At 40.6% G+C, this 24,304-nt stretch overlaps 1 protein-coding gene across 1 annotated transcript in view; it reads left to right on the plus strand.

Moving 5' to 3' along the window:
* PTN (pleiotrophin) overlaps positions 1–14,922 on the plus strand; it is a 77,265-nt gene extending 62,343 nt beyond the window's left edge. Inside the window, exon 5 of the mRNA XM_064420909.1 lies at positions 8,293–14,922. Within this exon, the coding sequence (XP_064276979.1) occupies positions 8,293–8,345 (53 nt within the window). The 3' untranslated portion in view covers positions 8,346–14,922. The remainder of the gene's footprint in view (positions 1–8,292) is intronic.
* Positions 14,923–24,304: the final 9,382 nt, after the last annotated feature.

The raw sequence follows: 24,304 nt of genomic DNA on the forward strand, positions 1-24,304 counted from the left end.
TGATTTTGTATTGTTTGAAAGATGCTAGTGTCTCCTGTTTTGGCTTTGCAGTCATGCTGTATCTCCCTCTGTAGGTTTTAGAATTCCCCAGCTTTAATGTAACTCATTAGTCGTGCAGGCATGCAGCTAGTGTAATAATTAGTATTACAGGAGGCAGAATAATAGAATCTGCTCAAACTAATTAGTTATAAAAATGAGGGATTTTCTCATATTAGGAAACAGCTGTGATAGTTAAAGAAAAACCTGAAAGGTAAAATTGGGAGGTTTTTCGCTTGTTCTAAAGGGTGAGACAGGTTTAGTGAAGAATGGCCCCTGGCACTGACCAGGAGCCTGTAGTGGAATACAGTGATCTCAGCTCTGTGGGACAGGACACTGGAAGTGTGTGGCCAGTGGGAAAAGCATAGCTGGCTGTTATTATTGTTAGTATCATCATGATTGTTTGTATTGCATGAGTGCCCAGAGGCCCCAGCCGAAAAAGGGTGCCATTGTACTAAGCACTGCATAAACATTGTGAGAAGCAGTTTTGTCATGAATAATTTATGCCTTATGGTGCTGGGAAATGTGAAAACCAAGAGAAGAAACAGTGGTCCAGAGGGGCGAGACTGGGCACTAAATGCTTGGTTGTGTTTCCCAGTGGTAGTCTGAGGACAAGGCTTGTGTTTCAAGGTGAAGTAAAACTCACTGGAAACTTCAGGCTCTGAGACATGACTCTGTCATTTGGCTCCTTGCTGCTGTGACAGGAGGAAATATGATGTTTCTCAGTTTCAGTGGGAATGAGAATAAGCTATATGAGAAAAACAAAACACAATGGTGCTTACAGTGTGGACCAGCTTCAAGCTGTTTATAAGCTGCCAGTGCAGCCCATAACTAATAAAGTTTGGATGTCTTTTAATGGTTGCTTTTCTGCTTCCATTTCCTTATGTTTCTTGGAGGCTTTCTGCTGTAGTTTCCCTTGAGATTGCTTTTGTACCTGTGAAAAATTTTACTGTTTGTATAAATAATTTGAATGCCTTGTCAGATCATAGCATAATATCAATCTGATTGACACAACCCTAATTCCAGGGAGAGGGAAATGCATATAGGAGAGGGAGAGAAAATTTTTTTTTTTTAAACTAAATATTTTGCCATTTTTAGTTGTTCTGCAGCTTTCATAGGTGTTTTTGAAAAGAAAAACACTGGGGTGTTTCATGGAAACCTTAATCTCCATGTTTTTCTGATCCCTTGGTTTGTATTTCAGATTTTTTTTTTTGTTTTTCTGTGCTATCCCAAAAAATGAAGAACTGGATTTGATGAATTCTCATTTAACATTGCTTCTTTTAGGGTTTAATGCAGACCTTTGTGGGTGAAAACTTAATAGCCTTGTGTGTGTCAATTCTGTTATGTGCTCATTGCCTCACTTTCTTGGCTCATAAGAGCAGCCCAGCCTCCTTGGCATTAGTTAGTTCCTTTAAACCATGAAAATGCCTAAAGCTATGGGATTTGCTGTGATAAAAGGTATGCCATCAGCAAATGCTCACCCTCAATACTGTTCCCAGCAGTGACACAGAGAGAAAGTCCTGTTCCTTCCATTCTGTTCTTTTCTATTTCTTCACTTCCTTTCCTTTCAAGCTCTCTTTCCCCCCACCCCCTTTTTTATTCCTCCATCTCATTTTCCACATTGCCATATCTCTATCTTTCCTTCTGTCTGTGCTTACTGCAAAACTTTTGCAGGCAACTCTGCAGAGTGGTGAGCACTGATCAAAGGCAGCCCCATGTCCTGTGCCCCAAGGTTAGAGCTCATCTGGGGCAGATGCAGAAAGCACAGCTGAGAAGGGCATGTGCCTGGTTTTCAAGAGCTAACTGAATAAAATAGGTTCTCTACTGACATTATTGGTCTGTATTGACCACAAATGACTTTCTGCATAGGTATATACTAAAGTTCCAAAGGATTATTAGTTTTCTCTCTCCAGCAGTCTCCTGCAGACATGTGAATGCAGCGAGTAAACCCTTAATGTATCAGCCTGTGCTTGCACCTGTCTTGCTGGCATTAAGGGGGATCTTGTGTACAGCATAGCCAGGGAGGGGGCTGAAGGGCCAGATGGGACTGTGTCCCTCTTGTGCTGAGCTCAGAACGTGATGAAGAGCACTGAGAAAGTCCCTACCCTACACAAGCGGCAGTGTGAATGTACCCGAGGCAGATGAGAAGCCAACTGGAAGAGCAAAGTGCACTACTTCTGAAAGTGTTAGCCAGAGCCCTGTAGCAGACTCCAGTTGCAAAACAGCCTTGATTTGAAAAGTTTATTCATTGCAATCTTCTGAATACTTACTCTTAAGATCTAGCATCTTAAGGGATAACATAGATGTAAAGAAAATGAGATGAAACTTTCATGTTCTTTGCCTTCGGGCTATTAGGCCACTGAACAAAGTCAGAAGTTGTGTGTGTCTTTGTGGTCTTTTGAGTGCCTCTGCATAGGCAGTTTTGAAACTTTTTCTCCCAAATATTTGAAGGAAGAAAATCATCAAAGGGAAACCTTTCTGATGAAAATACTTGGTTTCAGCAAATTCTCTCTTAAATAAATGCTCCCTGTAATTCCTCACTAGTTTAAGCTGGGATGTTAAAGGAAAGGGTTTAAAGGTCTTACATCAGTATATCAGATTCAAGAAGTGGCTTCTGACTAAGATAATTTCAGAGTTTTGTGGCTCATTTTAGAACAAATTGGATTATTTTCCCTCTACATTTATTTATTCTTGCAATGCTAATGAGAAAGAAAAATTATAGACACATTTTCTGTGAGTGGTGACTTGGTTCCATTCCTTTGTCAGTTTTTGTTACCAGCATAAATCTGGCTATTCCCCATTCCTAACACACTTTGCAGCATGACTTTCTGGCTTAAATGGGGGCACTGCAGCCTTTAGATCTTAATTAAATCATTCCTGTGTTCAGCTGGGAACAAATTAAAGTCTATCCAAAACAAAACTTTAGCAAAGTGAGAAGCAGAAAAAAACCAGATGGAGAGGAGTGAACACAAGTGTGAAGAAATTGAGGAACACAGATAACTAGAGAAAGCTGGTAAGGAGCACAGGCTAAAATATAAGGGATGTAATCCATTTTAATCTATTAATGAAGTAAAAGTTACATCAGAGTAATTGATTGGAGAGGTGCCTTGTGCTGCTGTTCAGCTGGTAGATTATTGCTTTTTTCCCCCCATCCAGTAGAACTGTGTTTCTCAAAGAGGCTTTTCAGAAGAATTCATTAGGGAGCAGAGTTGTTATCATAATATAGTTTTTCCTTCTTAAACCATTTGGAATACATAAATGCTGTATATAGTGCAGGAAAAAAGGAAGAAAACTATTTAGATAGCCATGAAAAGTTCTCTTCCTTTACAAGAAATAGAAATACTATGTTTAAATGTTTTTCTGAAATCCAGGTACTTTTACAGTCCTGGAAATCACAGGATAATACAGTTTCTGTTCCTAGACAGGAGTGTGAATCTCTGTGAGATTTTTTTTTCCAAGGTATAAAATCCTTGATTATACCAAAGCTAAGACTTCTGCATTCCACAGGGACAGGCATTTTATCCCCAAAATTCAGAAGCTCCCTGCACCCCATGGCACCTTTGCCCTTTACCACCATAGAAACCTGGTGCTTTGTAAAATTTGCTCCAGTTGAAAGGTAGAAAGGCCTTTCTAAAATATGCCTTCCTCTGAGCTTGGTAAGACTGAGTGAGCGCTAGGCCCTGGGAAAATTGTGTCTTGAAAATCTGATGTGGAACTTTTTTACTCTAACCTTCTATCAGCACAGCTTTTGCTATTTTGTATTATTTATATTGCTTTTGGGGACACTGCTTCATATTTATGCACAGGAGTTCAGCAGTTCCATGAGTGAATTGTTACCTTCTTTTCAATAAATGAAAATAAAGACCTGCAAATCTCGGTTTACAAAGCTTGAGTTCCATTAAAATGTAATTACCTCCCTTTTGTGCCTTATACATTAAGACTGGTTCAAATGGTGTGTGGCTTCTGCTCAACTGAATTACTTTCATTTGCTGCTTGCATAGTAAGAATGAGATTCTGGAATAAAGATGACTGTTTAAAGAGGACTGCTGCAATTCCAAATTGCATAGAGAAAGTTCTGCTAATCAAATTAACTTGTTTACTCGCTAAGAACCTGACTGAAATTTTTGTTACTGGTCATCTTGGGCCCACAGCAAGTGGATCTATTGCTAATCCATGACCAGTTTTTAATCCTGTGAATAATTCTAAGTCTTGTGAATATTAGTAGGGTTATTCTGGTGATGAAGGATTAGATAATCCAGTGCCTGTCCGTTGACACACTTTGCTCCTGCAGGGCTGTTTGGTTTTGATCTTGCTTGAAGTGCACTGGTTCCAGGGGGGAGCAGAGTGGCTGTGCACTGCTTGGATGTTGCACACTGCAGGGATTTGGAATTTGCTCTCTGCATGTGCCCTGCTCCTGGATATTTAGCCTGGCTGAGCAGGTCCCTGAACTGACCAAAATCTGCTCTTCTCAAATCCAGGATTTTCCTCCTTCTTTCTGCTTTGCTTCTGCCTCTCTGGACCCTGAATTCTACCATAGATAGCTCACAAAGATACCACCAACTGGTGTCTGGCACAAGTGGGCCACCTAACTTGAAAGCAAATAGGGCAGTGAGTAGATTTAGATTCAGATTCTGTGTGGGCTGGTGTGAACCTGAGTTTCATCTGGTTAAGTGTATTTACCATAGTGTGTCTCTGTATTTTTGGTAATGCTTGTCTGCCGCAGACGCATTCCCTGAAGGCAAAGGACAGCTGGTGCTCAGCTCTGAGGCTCTGCCTGTGGAAATACTGCACTCAATGGGGCAGGTGAGGTGAAGGAGGCTGCTGTAGGCCCAAAGCTCCTCAAAATGGCAAGGTTCTGCTCAGGATAGTCCCTGTTTATTGGGCAGCTTTTCCTGCTCCCCTCTGGGTCAGGGGTGTGTTGCTGGGGTCACACTGCTTTGCAGTGCCAGTGAGATGTGGAATCAGCATTGTGGCTTCTCCATCAGAAAGGCTGTCTCAGTGGGCTCTGCTTAGTCACTGTAATTTCTGATGGGACCATGTTAAGATGCCTGGTAGGAAATGGCTGAACTGAAGGCTTTAACATCCAGTCTGTGCTAACCTGAATTGAATTTTGATCATTTTTTCTGTATGGAACAGGAAACTGAAGGGGACTGTTGGACAGTGTACCAGGGAATCTTCCCCTAGCTGAACTGGCAAATGGCTGCAGCTGATGCTGGAGTTTGGGACTGATGAGCTGGCGGATAACTCTCATTGTTTGATCTTGTCAGCCTTTTGAGCATGGTGATTTCAGTCATTCCTGGTTACTCTGGGGAGGGTAGCACTGGCAAGGTGATCAGGATCATGTGGTTCCCAGTGTGGCTGTGACCCAGCAGCTTGTCATAAAAGTGGAAATTGTAGCATAGGGTGAACAGAGGTGAGGACAATAAAAGCCTGAATGACACAAATGCAAAGAGTGTGAAGAGAAATGAAAAAACATGAGCAAAGTGCATCTTAAAGCAACTTTATACATTGTTACCCATGGACATACCATAGCCTGATCATAATCAAAACAGGTAGAGTGTAGCTGTGAAAGGACTTGTGAATGAACATATGAACATCAGCATGGGTCAGCACATGGATATTGGTGTCTGTGGTGGGAAGTATGAAAGAACTTAAAGGCTGAGAAATATTTGGGCAGTTTCCTTTTTTACTTAAAAAAAAAAAAATTCCCACAGTTGTGTGTGTGCATGTCATTTCATGGAGCAAATATGCTGTGCATCAATCCAGATTACCTGTCTGAAAGATGAAGCTGTGGTGGTGTGAGTACTTTTAATGAGGGAAGAATTCCATCTGGCTCATGTCAATTTTACTCGGCTGAGGCCCAAAGCAGAGTCACTTGTCTTTGGAGGTAGATGGGTTTGGCAGTTTGGATGATGTGCAAATTACCACAAGGTAGACAAAGGGGAAGAATTGAGAAAGGAAGGGAATACCCACGGGCATTAAGTGCAAATAGATAAACAGTGGGTTGTCTGGAACCGCAGGTCAGTGAAGAGGGGGAGCTGGTGTGTTCATGTGACTCCAGACCACAGTCTTCTCCTGGACTCTTCTGCAGAGTCCTGCTGGCAGTCTGCCTGCATTTATATGTCTCCTTTGCTCTTAGTAAATGTGGTTCAAGTCTGCATAGTGCCCTGCTGCTTGTGCTGGGTCTAAATAAATGTTGCAGATTCCAGTGCTGGTCTGATTGATAAAATGCCACTGTTTCTTTCAGAGAAAGTGATGTTGTGTGGGGAATAAAACGTATGAGGGAGAGTGAAATCAATACAGAATCCAGGAGGGTCAGTCTTACAAAGAGACAAAATCAGAGGAAGTGGAGGATGTGGGTAAAAGAGAGTGAGGGGGGATACAGGCAATTTGCAGGGGTGGAGGAAAAGCTGTAGCTGAAAGCAAATGAGATACTAAGTCAATGAAAGATTACTTTTTCTAATGACAGGTTATGAAATATTGTCAGATTTTGTTAATAGCTCCAGACTACAGACATTCAGATGCACATGCAAGCACACACATACGTGCAAAAGCAGGGGGAGAAAAATTAGTTTTCAAATAAAAAAAATTACTTTTTCTCCTAAATTATCTCTTTGAGATTAAATTATTATTATCCCTTTGAAATTTAAGCAAAGTTTTTAAGGGAAAGAGATTTTAAAGCAGGTTATATGACTAAACAAGTATTTTATTTTGCTTTGACTAAAGGATTATTGAAAGTAATTTTTGTTTTGTTATAACAGGTGAAGAAAATGTTGATTTGAAACATTAGGAAAAAGGAAAAACAACAATCAGAGAAATGTGGTAGCTTAAATTTGCCTTCTGCTGGAGGTATCTGGCCCTATCCATACCTGAAAGAAATTGGTGTGGTTGCCTTGGCTTTAATGAAAACAAGCTGTTTTTACCACAACTGGTGATTCTTAGATTATGTTATGTAAATGAGTCAGAGGGAAAAGAATAATATTTAAAAATAACAACTCCACCTTAAGGGCTAAGTGCTCTTCTTCTCATTTAAGGTGATAGTTATTTAACCAGAGGGTGGTGTTCATGGCAACAAGATTGGCAGAGTTCAAGAAGTCCTTGGACAGCCCTCTCAGGCAACATGGTGTGATTTTTTTGGGTGGTCCTCTGCAGGGCCCGGAGTTGGACTTGGTGATCCTTCTGAATCCTTTCTAATTCATCATATTGTATGATTCTATGATAGTTTTGCTTGGTTTGGTTAATAATATCCAGGTTTAGGCAAACCTGGGTCTGCTTGCTTGCTGTTCTGGTTCCAGGAAAGATGCTTCACAGAGGCTTTGTTTCCCTCTCTCTGTGGTACCTGTTCTGGTTTGTGCTGGTATCAATAGGGATTCACTCATGTTCCCAGTGAGAACTGTTATTTTCCCCATTACAAGGTGACATGTGACACAAGAGTACCTAATCCTATTAATTTGCTTTAATTTCCAAGGTGCCTCTGTGAATTTCCTTTACCTATCGAATACCATGCTACCCTAGAGTACAGTGAAAGTTTCTGCAGGTGGTAGTACAAGATGCAAATTTTCACTTGTGCCTTGCCATCTTTCCCTTATGTACCCCAAATTAATTAGAGAAGCAGGTGCTCCTTATTCCTTTGCTCATCCCATCAGTCTAAGCTGGCTGGGCAGGCCATGCTCCCAGGACCCCCGGCCAAGCTCCCGTTGCCTCTCTTGCTTCCCGAGTGCACATAGGTGTCTGTCCCAGGGGAGCGGGGAAGGGTTGGCAGTGGAGGAGCTGGAGAAACAAGAGAGCTTTCTCCTCATGCTCTGGAGCTGCTCACACATTCAGAGAAAGCCAAAGGCTCACAATGAGACAGAAAGGAAGCAGGGGAAGGGTATATGTGTGGGTTGTGTGTGCAATGCTTTCTTCCCGCTCTCCACTGAGCCGTGACCCGGTTTCTCCAGGAGATGCCTGCTGTTTTCTTATTTTCCAAGCAAGTTTCTGAGACAATGCTTTGCATGCCAAACAGGGTCAGCCCCTCAGATAGGGAGGGTTCTGAGCTGAACACGCAATTCCCTCTCCATCTTCTCTACTGCCTCAATTTTCCTGTTATTTTTATTCTTCTCTTTTCCCTTGCTTTGTTCAAAATGAGGAGATAATTCTCATGTGAATGGAGAGGAAAAAAAAAAAAAAGGGGAACTTCCACGGGTTGTTAAATGAAATTTATTGCAGTGCCCGCTAGACACTGATTTTTTTATTGTTTTTGTTGTATCTTGACAGAATCCAAGAAGAAGAAAAAGGAGGGCAAGAAACAAGAGAAGATGCTCGATTAATGGAGTCAACCTGGGCAATGTGAGAAAGGGACATCAGCAAACACGATCAGTTAACAGTTTCATTTATACCTAGGCATCTTATCCTAAAATTATTTATAGCTTAATGGTACCATAGAAGGAAAAAAGCAAACACACAAAAAAAATCTTTTTTTTTATATTACTTTAGTATTTTTAATGTATAACCCTAACAACGACTTTTAGAGGCCTGTAATAAAGGACTCCAAACTCATTTAGAAAATTATTGCATATTGAAATTGTAGAGGTTTTTAATTTTTTTTTTTCTAAAGTCTTGCCATAGGTCTCAGTCTGGTAATTAGTACATGCAAGCAGAACCTGAGCCTGTGTGGGGCTCTGCTGAAGCCAGTGGTACCCTGTGTGAACATAGCACTCTGGCTGGATGCATTTATATTTAAGATGGGGACCTTATATCTGAAAAATTGAGGCCTGTTTCTTAATATCTGATTATGTCTGCATAACTGTATGAAACTGTTTGTTTAAGGAAAGGATGGGGGCATTTATTGAGTATTTACAAGTATGGGATTTTCTTGGATGTGTGCTTAATGCTTATTCCAAAACATCACCATCTACAGGTAAAAACCAGTAACACTCCTTTCCTTAACCATATTTTGAATGCTGGCAGTAAATCTAAAATCTTTCAACAACTGGACATAAAAGGGTCCTAATTTTTCATTATTTCCTAGCGATGCTTTTTCAAAGTGGAATGACAACAAAACTTTCCACTTTTCAGCATATCAGTGTTGGTGGATGGTAGTGTCCTCCATTTCACCTATCAAAGCTGAAAAATGCTGTATTTTATTTCTTCATTTTGACAGAAGGGGGAAAATAATTTTCATAAAAGATCTAGTTGAAATTGTTGTGATTCTGCCTAACCCAGCTCTCTTTTGTATCAGTGGCAAAATTCCTGTTAATCTTAATTATAGCTGGTTAAAAACCAGGACGTCTGGTGGGAAATAAAAGGAGAAATCTGTTTGAAAACCACCAGAGGTAGTTCATATTTTTGACCAAAAAAGGGACAATTTGTGGGACCTGAAACAAATAGGAATGAAATATTTTTTGGTTTATCTTTTAGTAAAACAGAAGGGAAATACAAAACAAGTATCTTCTGCTTTCTTCCACTTTTATATAAGCAAAAACCCTTGGGAAAAGCTCAGTCAACATAAAATTAGTTGTGATTTTTTTTTTTTAATATAGTCTGCAGAGGAAAAAAAGAGAAAAATTACAACCAGCTGTTTTTCAGTTTGTTCCGTTTTACCTGATATAAATGATTCTGAATCCTAAGGGAAAGTAGAAAAAAGATCTAACAAATGGCTGGTCTGTCTCCAAGTAAAGGGCTGTTTAACAAGCTGACAACAAGCAGACCAAAATTTTTAGAGGAAACATAAGGGGTTTCAGTGCCCAGATAAAGTTCAAAATCGGACTTCGGAATTCTAAATGTTAAAATTCAGCAGCAAGAAATAAGCTTTGCTGTTTGTGTGGGCTGCAGGTTTGCCTGCTGGTCAAGAGGAACAGTCTCTCCTGCATGGCACCCACTGACTTCAGTGAAGCTGCAGCAGGCTGTGTTCATCTGAGTAAATCACATTTCTCTCTTGGGATTAGCCTGTAGACAAGCAGAGTCTTTTTTCTTTTCATACTAACATCACTCCCCTTTTCTATGAGAAAGAATTGTAACAATTGTAGAGCTTGCCCTCTTTTTTTTCGTGTGGAGGGTACAGCTGATCAGGACTCACGATGAGGCAAGTCCTTCTGTTCCCAAATACTCCTGAAGCCTCCTAGCCAAGGCCGCACATAGCTTAAGGTAGACTAGCCTCACAATTCTTTCCTAGACTCCTTGGGTGTGTTTTCCAGTCTGTGTTGATGTCCTTGTTGTTTTGACCATGCTGAGTCTGTGGTATAGTTAAAAGTGTCCCCCACACATGGTGGAGGTGCAATGACCAAATCTAAAATCATAAAGGCTCATACTTAGGTGGTTCTGGGTGCTATTTGGTTTGTTCATGGTCTAATCAGGTCTACCTGCGCTTGTGCCTCAGACTTAAACTAATGGTTTGGTAGGTCTGGTTGAAAGCAAAGGGAGAAGGAAACTTTTTTTCACTCACCAAAGGTTTGTCTGTCTACATGCTGCATCAGTTCACTTGAAGTGGCTCAACTTTGAGTGCCAACACTGTTGCACCATTGTCTCACACTGGTTAATCTAGTCCATGTTTCATAGGGAGCTGGCAGGAATTGGGAATGATGTTGAGACCATCACTTTGATTGTTGTTTAGCAAACCTTAGATGTGACTTCTTATTTCCACCTCAGTGAGTATAAAGAAAATAAATTCCCCTCATGGTCCTTTTGTTTAACTGCCCATCTGGCTTGTTAAAGGAACATTCCTAATATATTTTGAAGGAAGCCAGTCAGGTTCCTGTGGTGGCATAGAGCCTTCATGGAGAGAGTTTACAGAAAACAAGGAAACGAAACAAAAAAACATCATGTTAGGACCAGAAGAAGATTCAGCAAAGGACATGAAATAGGAGAACATTTCTTATGTATTACTCATCCACATATGTTCATATCTATATTGGCATCTTATTGTTGACAGCAATTAGAGTAGTAGTTTATAAGCTTAGAATGAAAAAAATTTCCAATAAGCCAGAAGAAAACATTCAGTGGAAAGTCTAGCTATGCAAGAGATGATAAAGTAATTTATGACAGAACACAGAGGAAGATTGAATAGGTCAGTCAGATCAGCTTTAAAAGGAGGCTCCCAATACCTAAAAGGAGCTCTTGTTCCACTAGTGACATTATCAAGAAAGCAAAAGGCAAGATTCTGAACAAAACCTCTTCCCACTCGTCTTGATCAGTTTCTACTTCAGTCATTCTGAAACTTCTCCATATTTGCTTTCTAATCTTCTACCTTCCCTGCTTTGGGAGGGCAAGTGGTCTGACAGTGCTGTGGGAGCAGCTACTTCAGATGAAAAACGTGTTTACCCTCTTGGTGCTATCCTATTACAATGAAAAATGACTTAGCATAGATGAGTTGCTTACCTAGTTTAACGGACAGAAATTTGTTTCATGAATGTCCCTCTCGAGGAGTGGTTTACATCTTCATTTGCTACAGCTGTAATGGAGTATGGGGGGGGGTGATAAAAAAGCCCCAAATGACAGCCTTTTTGTGAGTGTTCAAATCTATTATAAAAGAGATGGGTGAGTTGCTGAACATCAGCTATGGATGAATCTGCATCCAGATTCTGGATTCCAGTGAGTTTAATCCTGAATATATTTGGGTATATCTCCCTTCTCTTTCTCTAACTAAGCTGAGGCAATGCTGCTTTCAGTTAGGCCTGTCTATATCTTGATTTAAAACAGCGTTTGAGGACTGGGACATTTTCTGACTTAGACTGGTCTTCTGACAGAAATGCCCAGGTCAGCCTGGCCTATTTAGCAGTCTGTTAAGTGCAGGAAAACTTCTGGGCAAGGCTCCAGGAAGGGAAAATGTTTGTTGTACATGCAGGTAGATACTAAATTGTAATTTACTGATTTTCATCTTCTAATTCCATAATGACATTCTGGGCTGAACTGCTTTTCAAAGGAGAAAGAAGAAATGAAAGAATAACAATTACAAAATGTATAAACAGGCAGCTTTGGAGAGTTGGTTAAGAAAAGACAGATAGGAAATCAGGAGCATTTTACATTTTATACAAATTTCTATTGCTTGTTCCTTACACACAAAAGGCAGAAGTACTGGTTGGCACATTTGTTTTTATGCTTTCCCTGATTTGTGCCTTAATGAAAACGAACCAAATGTAAAGTGTTACAGAGAAGTCCCACTTCAGCCTCTAAGTAAAGTGTTCAAGTGGAGACAAAGTCAAAAGGAGACAATAGTACACAGGCTAATATCAATGTTGAGGGTGGACAACAACCTAATTTTCCCTCAAGTCTAGGAACTGCAGCAACATTAACAATGTAAACTCACCACTTTTCTAACGCAATATATTGATGAGGTGGACACCATTTTGATATCCCACAGCAGTGGGATTTCATGTTTCCACATGAAAAATGTCTCCCCCAAATCATCCAAAGGGGAAACAGTATGTCAGTAGGGGGAGGTGTCTTGTATTCAGTCCATTTTAATTCTCTAGGATGGCACATCTCTAAAGTTGAGACTGAGTTCTCTCCTTTACAGAGACAGATTATACCTGTTGCCTGCCTTCCCACGCTTATCCATAATTTTGATAGCTTTTATTCTGTCAGTTCTGCTAAGGCACTCTTCTTCATCAGCTTCTGTGGAAGTTGATGATCTTTCCTCATTCTTGAGACTATATTCTCCATGTCTTCCTGGATTGTTGCAGAACAGCCCCAGGAAGCCCATATCACACATTTCCTCCTACTGTGTCCTTCTGAAATTAAAAGACACAGTAGCAACTTTTTAATCATTGTATGATGGTGAACAAGGAAGTATGATAATGAGCAAAGAGAGTCCCTGGATTCATTGGGAGAATGGACTGCTGGTGAAACTTTCCTCATAACTTGACCACAATTGTCATGGCTTCCCAGGGGACAGAAATGATCAAATGATCATCTCAAAAATTAGAGACATTGATGCAGGAGTGTCTGTCTTCAAACAAAAAACCACAGAAAAGAGAAAACCACCTTAACTAGATAAATAGTGACAAGCAGCTGTATCCTTTACCACTGTGCTCTTTTATCATCAAGTTATTGTGGTGCATAGAGTTTCAGGGATAGTGAAAGACTTGCCTAAGCAGGTATATAGCATGAAGAGAGCCTCTTCCACCCATGGAGAAGATGTAGGTAATCTCATTCATAGGAGCATCAAACTTTGCTTTTGGAACAAAACTAAACAATGCTGAAATTGAATAATTTTCCTAATGGCCCCTTTCTGCCACTCTTCACAAATGATTGTCTGTCTTGTGGCCTCATCACTCTGAACTGAGCAAGAATCTGGGAAAGCATGAGAATTCAGCTATATTCAACTATTATTATCTCATTAGTGGGGTTGTACAATTCTTTAGCTCTTTCTGCAGTTTGCCATTTAAATTTGGATGTCTTGGAGTCCCAGATGGGTAAAGAACTCTGTAAGTATCTCCTAGCCTTTAAACCACTTGACTTTGAGTGAGTTGTATATATATAAGCTGTACCTACAGATTTGACTAATTTCTTAAAAAACCCATGGTAACAAACAAAACCCACAATAAAACTGAAAACATGTCCAAAGAGTGGATTTCCTGATGAGCTAAAAATGGAGGCGCAGAAGTATTCCCATTGCAGAAAATCACTGAAAGTTGCAGAAGATCATTGAAAGTTAAAGACTGTACAAAACCTTTAACCTTGAATTCAGTGATGGAAAGCTAGGAAAGTGGGTAGCCTCTGCAGGGCTATTTTACCCACAGCCAGTTTAATTCAATTAATTTTGCTGTTTGAACTCCCTCGCTCTATTCTATCTTGCAACAAGACATTATTTAACTTTTCTTATTATCATTGCACTCCCCATATTACAATCATGTAGTTTATCTAGACTTTTACAGCTGGAGGAAATGGCTGTGATAGTGCAGAGTGTGTTGTGGTTGCTAGGTGGCCTGAAGCAGAGACAGGCTGCAGCTTGGAGCTAGAATCCACCTAATGCAGATGTCAGCATGAGACACAGCAGCTCTCTAAATATACACACATGCATACTGCATATATATATACACACTATATATACATTCATACATAGGGGAAAACTCCAGAAAGGTGCATGCATAACTCTAAATGTGAATCATGACCAGTGCTGCCACATTTTCAGGCTGTGGTTGAAATGAAAGTGCTTTTTGTCCTGTGCTGTTGTTTAAGTGAGGATACACAAGTAGGATGAAGAGCTAGATTTCTTCCCACTTGCCAGCACTTCAGTTTAAGGATAGCTGTGTCCAAGGGAAATGCAAAACACACGCCAATGTAATGGCCAAAAGGACTTACTATCACAGTGATGTTCTCTTCTGTCACACAAAGTACACACAAGAGCTTTGTTCAAAGCTTTGAAGTGGAGGAACTGCTTCAGTTAAGTGTGAACAAATAAACACAGACAGGAAAAGTCTTTTTCTCTGCCAATAAAAAGTGAGGAAAATGGGTAAAATAAGATGGAAAAATAAAAGTAAGAGAGAAATCATATTAATTCTTTTAGTTTGAGGGGTAAACCGAAAGGAGAAATTAAAGTCAAAATAACAAAGCCTGAATATCAAGTTCAATGGATTTCTAATTCTGTATATATCTATTAAACCAGTGCTATATGATATCTTCTTATGGGTTATTTTCTTTTCCTGTTCCCTTTCCTTTTTTTTTCCAGTTTGTATATTGATTTTTGTAAGCTAGCAGTGTGTTACCTTTTCAATTTTTTAAAACTTGTATGAAAGCCATATATCCATATTGTAGAATGAAAGCATTAATCCTGTAACATCCCTTGATGTTTCCCTTAGCTCTGTGGGATTTTGGGGGGCTCTAGCGAATGTATATGTTTACCAATTGTATCAGCGTAATTTACTTGCTCTTAGTGGCGATGAAGAATTAAATAAACTAATACACAGATGCATGGTGTTCTCATTTGGTTGTGGAAACTGTTTCTGGAGTTTCTTAAATTAATTCTAAGTATATAATGGTATCTCTTTATTATACTAGTTTTTTTTTTGGCTGTAGGTGGGACTTGTCACATGAACAGATCTGTAAATTCTGAAAAAGTTTTAGTCTGTAGAAAGTGGTCTGCCAGAAAGTGAATCTAGCAGGAAACATTTCTTTGATTTGTGCCCACTAAAGCATGTCTGTCCCAATTTCCTGGCACTTTTCAGTTATTTTAAGCAGCTTGTTTCAGTATACAGTTATTTCAACTTGTGTGACATTGACATAATGATGGATTACAGATGAAGAGGTTGACTTTTTTAAAACTTACACTATCAGGTATGCAGTGGTAAGCCCTTATTCCCAGCCTCGGGAATAACAGTATTTAGCAGTAACTTCAATGTGTGTGTGTGTGTTTGGTGAGAGGTAATTAAGACTCAAGAGTTCAAAAAAGAAACTCCACTCCAATTTTTCTGAGTCTTTTTTTTCTGTGTCCAACTATTAGTTAAAATCTTAGAATAATTAATTAATTAACTACTCCATGAAAACCATTCCATCAGTCACTGCCAAAAGAGGGAGTTGCTTCACATTTTTTACAAGACAAGGAGATTGATATAGGCTTCTAAAATTGTTTGGAAGGAAAATAAGTATTGTAAGGTATAAAAACTGACAGTACATTCTTCAAAGCACTAATGGACTCAGAAACCTAAATCCTATCCTTGGAAAGGAGACCAAGTACTCACTATTGTTTAATTACAAAAGAAAAATTTTAATTCCTTTTTAATATGCTGCTTGGCAGTTAGTTACATTTTTAGCTTGCAGGGTAGTGAGAGAATTTTAAGATGCTCTTGTACTTCCATGTGAGGAAATACTGATCCTGTCAGTAAATATGAGCTGCTCGAGGAATATGTCAAGTCATGGTTAACTTCCCTAAGCTTCATCATGCTGGAGACACAGTTCTGGATTTCTCATATCCTTCCCACCTCTGTCTGCAGATACTGACTGACCTATAAACATGGAACAGAGCTTTTACAACCATTCTTTTCGATTGGGTTGCTTTCCTGGAACAGGGTCTTAGGACCTTTTTGGTTTCTCATGTATGGATTAGATGAATGGAGAGGACTTCATGCAGAAGAGACCCAAGTTCTGCTACCACTTTGCGCTCCAAGCTTTTGGGAATGGTGTTTCATTAGGTGGGCCTGGATGGAAGGAGGACCACCAGAGGTGAGCGGGGTGAGATGTCTGCAGGCAAGTATCTACTAGCAGCACAGAGCCTCTTTGAGACCTTTAAGACCCCAGAGCTAATCTGGTGCACTACTAGAGCTGAAGTTCAAAGCCTTTTTGCACTTCATCATCCCTCTGCCCTTGCACAGGATAGACCTGTAATTAAAACTCAAATGCATGATAGTTGCCCTCACACAGACACAGAGACACACTCACTTCATCCCTTGCCTTGTAGATGATGCCGCAGCACCTGATTTTCACTGAGAATTTGCAAAATTAACTCCTCTTGTTCAGGATGAAACCTTCTCACAAAGTAGTAATCCAGGTTTTTGTCCTTTATTTTTTATGGTGACATGGGAATTTGCCTACATGAGATTCTCTGTTTTTCTTAGTTAGCTGGTACTAATCTTCTCCAGTGAAACCCAAATGGAAGAAAAAAGCCCTGGAATCTTGTAGTAAAACACAATTCTATTATAAAATCTTCACTGGGAGCATTTCTGAAGAAAGATTATTACATTTGTGGTCAAATGAGATTTGACATTAAATGTAAATATGCATACACACAGAGACTATCTTTTACCGATAAATATCTCCATCTTTGCTGGGTACCCTGAGTTACAGAAGGCTTTGTTGCTACACAATCATCACTGAAATTATTGTCTCCATTGGCAAAGAATGTTTTTTGTTTGTGTTTATTTAGTCTCTGCTTTCTTAGTTAACAATTTTTATTTACTGCTTCACACCATTTCTACCACAGGAGCAAATGACGAAATCTTGGATCTGAAAAGGTCAGTAACAATTTTTTTGTTCTGTTTGAGTACATAAAGCCTTGCAAGACCAAAACACACCCAAAAATCTGTCTTACAAAGATTATTTTCAGTTAATCAACAGCTGTTTAAGAATTTTTATTACTTCTGTTTATTACTGGAATTTCTGGAGGCAGAGTAAGAGAAAAGTGTTTTATGTTGGGAATGGAGGAAAAGCAAAGATCTTTCTATAATGAAAATTCACTTTCATACCCTTGCATTTTGAGATACAGACTTTCCCCCCCCCCAGATATAAAATTTTAAAACCCTACTGTTCCAAATAAGTGTTCTGCACCTGAATAATTATGTGGGGGCTTTCTGGCTGAAAGCTTTTTTATTATATTGATTTTTAAAATTTTTATGACTCATTACAGTTCACTAGAGATGCTCCTGGGATCTAGATATTCAACCTTGGTCAAGTGCAGTGGGTGCTGCTTCAGGGTGCACAGTGGGGCTCAGTAGGATGAAGTGGCTGCCCAGCGATGTGCTTGATGCCATAGGAATCTCCAGCTGGAAGGGTGAACCAGCTTCCAATTCCTCCTCAAAGTATTTGTGGTGGAGGTAGTAGCCAAAGAGATGTAACACAAGGCAATATTATCCCTATTGTTTTCCCCTTCCTTTCTTTTCTTTCTTGCTTGTTTGCTTTCTTTGTTTCCTCCACTTTTTCCTTGAGCTTAGGACTCACACTGCTGACCTGGAATTTAGAAATGATTACCTGAGAAGAAACGTGTCCATGTCTGCAATTACATAGAGTCACTGTTGTAAATAGTCTTAAAACTTCTGTGGGGCTAGAAGATATGGGAAGAAATTCTGGGTAGAAGTGGTTTTGAAAAGTGGGAATAGAATCCCTGGTGTAAAGATCAGCAGAACAAAAAACTGGGTATGTGTATTAGAAAAAGACACAAGAAAGGACACAGGCTGGGGCACTGAAGAAACCTGTCCCAAATATAGGTTTGCCTGGGTGGTTGCTGGAACTGGCTGCAAGGTAAGACAAGTATATCTGACATATAAAAATATATAGGTCATATATCTATATATATATATGCACACACACACACATATTTAGTATATCTGACAAGATATACTAAAAAGGATTTATGTTGAATTCAGGACCTGATTTTGGATATATTCCAAACATGAACTGGCCAATTTTCTGCATGGAAAATTGTGTTGAGACTCATGATATAATGTGCAAAGATCCAAAAATATGTAATATCTCAGTTCTGTAACAATTTACATGAGTGTTGTGCGCGTAGTGGTACTGACTCAACAGGACACTTCCCAGTGCCAAAAGGGGTGGCAAAACCAGGTCTCCATTTATCCCTAGCTGGGAATGAAGTGCCATGTTTGTTCTCTTTGCTGCTGTTCTCCTTTGCTGACAGGGGTCCATCACACCCCCTCTGTAACTGAGTGTCTCAGAGACAAAACATGCGCTCCCTCTGATAAACACTGTTTTGTAAGTAGCTGAATTTGAACTGGGCCTGGGTTATCACAATTGCTACTTGCCATCTTATCAGGAAAGCTCCCTAAATAAGCTACTGCTCTATCTGCTCACATGCAAAAGAAAAAGACCAGTCAATTTTCTTTCAGCGCAGGGTGCCCTGCAACCTCTCACATAAGGGTCACAATGAACTGGTACAACAGAGTAAGAAAAAGGCAATGGAAAAGGCAGCCACTTTGTAGCATTTATGCTACAGGTCTCTAGAGACTTCATCAAGAGAGATGAAAATAGTCTAATCTTAAATCCAGAAATATACTTTACTTGCTGTTGTTATTAGCAGCAATTTCACAACTGTATAACAGCCATTATTGTGATTTATGCTGCAGTTTAGTGATACACTCTCAGTTAACACCTTTGATTCAGAGATTTTCATGCAGTTTGGCAGCGCTCAGCACCCACCACCCCTGTGTGTGGGGTCAGAGGTTAATCTCAGAGGCTGTCCTTAAGCTCCCTCTGTAGTCAATGGAGTATGACAAGTCCATTCAGAAGGTGATTCAGACCAGAGGGCTAGTTTAGCAAATCTGAAAGATGTCACAAAGGGCCTCTATCCTTGCTAGATGCTGAGGGAGCTTAGGGAAATGAAGTGTATGAGGATGACTGGAGTTTTGCTTGGTAGTTTGCCCTTCTAATAAGGTTGCAAGCTGCTAAACTGGAAGGCAACACTTCAAAAGTGTTTAGGAATTTAAAAACTAGAGTATCTTACAACTCTGAATACAGGGACCCAAATGTGTAAAAGGCAAGTGGACTACAGCCATGTATTATGGGAGTGAGTGAATTTATCTGAAGTCCCAGTGCAAAACTGCCCTGCCAGATGGAAGGACTGCCCACACAGCACAGCTGGGAGGGACCAGAGAGTGTGAGAGAGGTGACAGTGGAGAGCTCACTGCTCCTCCTTGGCCCTGGTGTTGGTATGGAGGAGAGGGGAGGCAAAGTCCGTGCTTTTGTTCCCTTTCCCCCAATGGAAGGAGGGAGGGAGGGAGGCTGAGCCGTGCCCCTGGCGAGCTCCGGGTGCTTTGTGGCACACAGCAGGTGCGAGGGGAGCTCCTGTCCCCGGGTGAATGCGCGGCTGGGCGCGGATACCCCGCTCCTTTCATGGCCCCGCTGGGAACCAGGGCAAAGCCACATTTCTCAACAGCAGGCCAGGAATTCCTGGAAACAAGTGAGCACAGGAAGGGGCCATGGAGGGAGAATGGGGATGGTTTGGGAATGGCTCTGCAGGACCACTCCTTATCTCGCTTTTCCCGCTGAGAGATTTAGGGCTTCGTCCCACAAGGCGATCAGCGTCTCCTGAGAGACCTCAAACCAGTGCTTTAACTACTTTTCTCTGTCAAAAGCTCATCTGAGTACCTTTTAAATTCTTCAGTTGCAAGGGGCTACATAAACTTAAACACAATTATCCTGGTACCCACAGGCCCCTCTTCTGCACACCCCAGTTCCTCACTTGCTCTCTGTTTGAGGCGGGTGAGCTGTTGCCACCCGATGCTCTTCCCCTGCTCCCGTATCAGCAGCTGCACTGACAGGAGCCCTCAGCCAAATGCCTGGCGTGTGGGAACCTCTGCCAGGACAAAATCACATATTTAGCTCTCTGTGCCAGTGCCAGCTGGGAGGTGTGAACGCCAAAGAGAGCAGGCCTGGGGCTGCAGCTGGCTGGCCGTGCTATTGATCCAGAGGGTCAGCCAGTGTCAGAGAGCCTTGGAAAAACAGAGAACCATAGAATCATTGAGGTTAGAAAAGACCTTTTATATCATCAAATCCAACCATTTAATCTGGAAATGCCACATCCATGAGTTAAAGCAGAAGGCTTGGGGTGCTGAATTTGCTTTGTGTTTTTAATACTTAGAGTAGGTCTATAAAAAACAGAGAGGGTGACTTTTTATGCAGGCAGATAGTGATAGGTCAAGTGGGAATGGTTCTAAACTAAAAGAAGCTGCCTTTAGACACGCAGAGACACTCTGTACATATCCATGGAAAAAGAAACAACTGTGTGCGTAAGAAACTGATTTTTTGTATTGCCAATCAGCATATAATTTAGGAACTACTAAACTGACATTCCTACAAGTCACAACTTTCTATTCACAAGAAAGTCTTTGGCATTGAACCACAGCTGTGCTGTGGACAATTAATGGATGTGATTGGTCATTTTCAGTCATTCCACCCCAGTGACAAAAAGGGATTGCCACTATCTACACCAGAAAGTCAGCTTGAACTATGTGAGGAAAGGACAAAATGAGAAATCATGAATAAATACAGCATAAGAAAGGTAGCAGGTTCACAGTGAAGTGTGCAAAGAATATGAGCCATAAGTAAACAACTTTTAAGCTTTGTTTACAGTTTGGATAAGGTTTTGCCTGGCAAGTTGGAGAGATGACAGGATAAGTTTTCTTCCTACGTGTATCTAGTGCTTGCAGTGCACACCCTGGCTCTTGCCAGGGAAAGAGGAGTTTTTTTTTTCCTAGTCTGCCAGGTAGGCTTGCAAAACAGCACTCACAAAATCAGACAGACTACCACTCAAACCAGTCAACAGCTCTGCATTGAGAGCTTTCAAAGGGCAAGAGAATGGATTGCAGGTACCTTTTGGCTTGGAATGAGAGGCTGAAATAAACTCTCTTGCTTAGCATTATTCATAACTGCAAACACCCAGCAAGATGTCAACATGCCATGCTCATATCTTGCCAAGAGCTTAGGGACTTTAGCTCATCTCTGTGGTGAGAGACCTCTGCTTAGGCTCTCTGCTCTCTGTCAAAGCACATTATGCCTTTTCAAGCTACTTGCTTTCTAATCTTCACCTCATTAGAAGGGCTGGCTCCAAAACACATATTTAACAGTCATGGGATGGAGCTAAAAGCTTTTCTCCATGCATTTGCTTTGTATGTGTGAATTCTTTTAATTAGAACCTTCCATACTCCCTTTTTAATTGCTTGAATGTTGGAAATATTTAGAAAGAAATCTCGACTTCTTTTCTATGCAACTGAAAGGAAACATAGTGAATGAAGAGTTAGCACTAGCTGCTTTTTTAAAAAGCTGGTCTGGAAGAGCCCTGAGCCTTGCTTCAGATAGATGTCTTCCCTTTTGGCCTTCTGGGAAATGATTGGGTTTGACCTAATCCTGAATATTCTTTACCCAACTGCAGCATCCTAGAGGCAGGAGGCTCTGCAAGAGGCATCATGTTTACAAGCAGCATTTGGAAGAGCTTTTATCTCCATTTCCCCCCAAGAGTGGGCTGTAAAGAAATGAGGTGGGATGGTGAAGAGAAACAGTTGATGTTCTCAGCCTGCTTTATCCACTCTTTGTGTTAATGATGCCCTGCAGAGTTCATTTTCTATCTGTCCCAGGTAGAGAATGCATTGGAGATGGCTGTTTTACACTATGTTTATGCCAGTCATGCTTTTCTAATATACATACATAGATTTCAACATACAGCCTATATCTGAATATATTTTTACATGGCTTATATGTGAATTCTATGGGTTCTCTGCTAAAAACTCAGTGTATGCTTAAGTTGTGGAACTGTTTCTATTCAAGTTGCCATCACAGTTAAAAATCTAAACAGGTTCAAATAATGATTGGACAAATTAATAGGAAAAATTCCCCAAAACTTTCTGATAAATAGAGAACTGTTTGTAATTTAAGAAACCTCGAAGAGGTAGCTGTAAAGTTGGCAGTGCAAATTAATTAGGAGCTAAGAGGTTGCCTTCCTTGCCCTGAATTTGTTCTTTCCCCTGATGCCACTGGTCACTGTCTGTATTGACAACTTTTAAGGCTGGGATGATGTTTGACCTCTAAAACTGCCTCGCAGTACCAGCCCCAACAGGCAAAACAAGGCAAAAGATAGCAGATAAACCTAAAGTATTGTGGAACAATAACCAGAAAAAGAGAAAGGGATAAGACCACAAAACTTTCTGGCCATGTAGAGGCAGCACACAGAGCTTGCTGGACTTCACCACCTACCCGGTTGTTTGCCCTCTTTTTTTTTTTGTAATGTTTGCAATGTTTAACTGTAATAATGCTCATACTGCAGTCTCATACTGCAACTTTTATTAGACATCATTTCCTTCTGTTTCCCTGCCACAGCAATCTGGTGTCAGTGAGCACAGTGGAGCAGAGCTCAAGGAGAGCAAAGAGAGCAGAGAGCCCCGAGGGACTCAGCACTCACGGGCACTCCCAGGGAGCCTGGCAGTGCATCCTGCTGCTGCACACCATGAAGGTGAGGGCTGCTGCCATCCTTTCATGTCTTCTGCCCTCCTCTACTCTGGAACCCTGTCACAGAATCCAGCAAAGCCTGAAATGTCATGTACCAGTCCTATATTAGTGCTTTTAAGCATTATTTATCCTATAGTTACTAATATTTTTTTAAATGAGCAAATAATTCTCACACTATTTTTTTTCTTTTGGTCCTACTCTTCTATAAGTCTGTTGCTCCTGAACAGTTCCTGCATGCTGGGTGCTTTCATGACTGGAAATTAATTGCAAGCATTTTCCTGCAGAGATTTGTTGTGTGACTTCTTGGTGGCTTTTCAGCTATGCACTTTCAGTATGGCATGAACTAAGCCTCTGTCCCTAAGTGAGTCTGTGAAACGATTAGAATTGCCTTGCTGGCAGAAATTATAACATTTTAAGATTCAAAAATTGACAAAGATGAGCTATTTATTCTGACTTTTTGTCAGCAAACCACACTGCTGGGTTCTTTCCAGAGAGTTAACAGAAAAAGGGCATCTGTGCATTCAGAGGGAACCCACTTATAATCTGAATTACTATTAGTGGAAGACATTTTACACTTGATTTAATGAGAGTTTTTTGTTTTATCTGAGACTCCATGTCTCTTTGCTTTGGCTAAATTTCCACTGAACTAAATGGAAGCCTGACAATCAGAGGAATTGAACCATCATGCCCTCATTTTCAACAGTTACAAAATTCTTTATTTGAAGCTGGGAAATTTCAGTAACAGGTGAACACCCCTGCACAGATAATTATTTTTCATACCCTAAAACATAAATGGGAAGGTTGTCTTTCTGCCAAGGGAATGTGCTTATCTATTTTTATTTTCCTGTAGTGTAGTTACAATTTGAACCTGTTCGTAAGGTGCTGGTGTGCACTCTGAATGCAAACCAGCCATTGCTGACGGGTTGGTGTGTATTGTGATCCCATGAGCAGACAATAAAATTGTACTACTGTGTCCATACATTGCTGAAGAGAACAAAAGCTTCCCAGGAAAACGAAAAAATCCAGGCAATCCAGGAGACTAATAATAACTTGAAACTTTTCTCTTCAGTTGTGGCTACAAATATATAGAGTTGGCCTATGATGCAATTCAACCAAAAGACACATCATTATCTTATAATGAAATTATTTGATCTTCACTTATTTCCATCTTGAATACATCATTACTGAGTTTTTTTCATTACTCCCTTTACATTGTCATGCAATTTTCAAGACAGAGTGAACTCCATTAATTTATCCCCTTTTACTGCTGTAGCTGTGAAAACACATTTCCAGCTTTTAGCTGTCTCTGCTGCTGGAGATGGCCTCCTTTTGCAAGCACAGCGACACCAAGACAGTCTGCTGTGATTCCCCAGGCATCCAGCACGAATCCCAAGGGCTGACTTGCTCTCCCAGCACAGCCATCTTTTCCTCTACAGAAGAAAAAGTCTAGAAAAGATCATTTACTACGTGGACTAGAGAAGGTGTTTTGGTGCCAGACAGACTGTGCCTGTTGTGCAGGCACCAGACCTTTATTTTGACTTTCCAGATTGTCCCTGTCACATGGTGCAGTGCTTTGCAAGGTCACTGCTCAGGGCAACTTTTAGCTGGGACAACTTCATGGTTG

The sequence above is a fragment of the Passer domesticus genome, chromosome 5 (genome assembly GCF_036417665.1).
Source record: "Passer domesticus isolate bPasDom1 chromosome 5, bPasDom1.hap1, whole genome shotgun sequence".
Classification (NCBI taxonomy): domain Eukaryota; kingdom Metazoa; phylum Chordata; class Aves; order Passeriformes; family Passeridae; genus Passer; species Passer domesticus.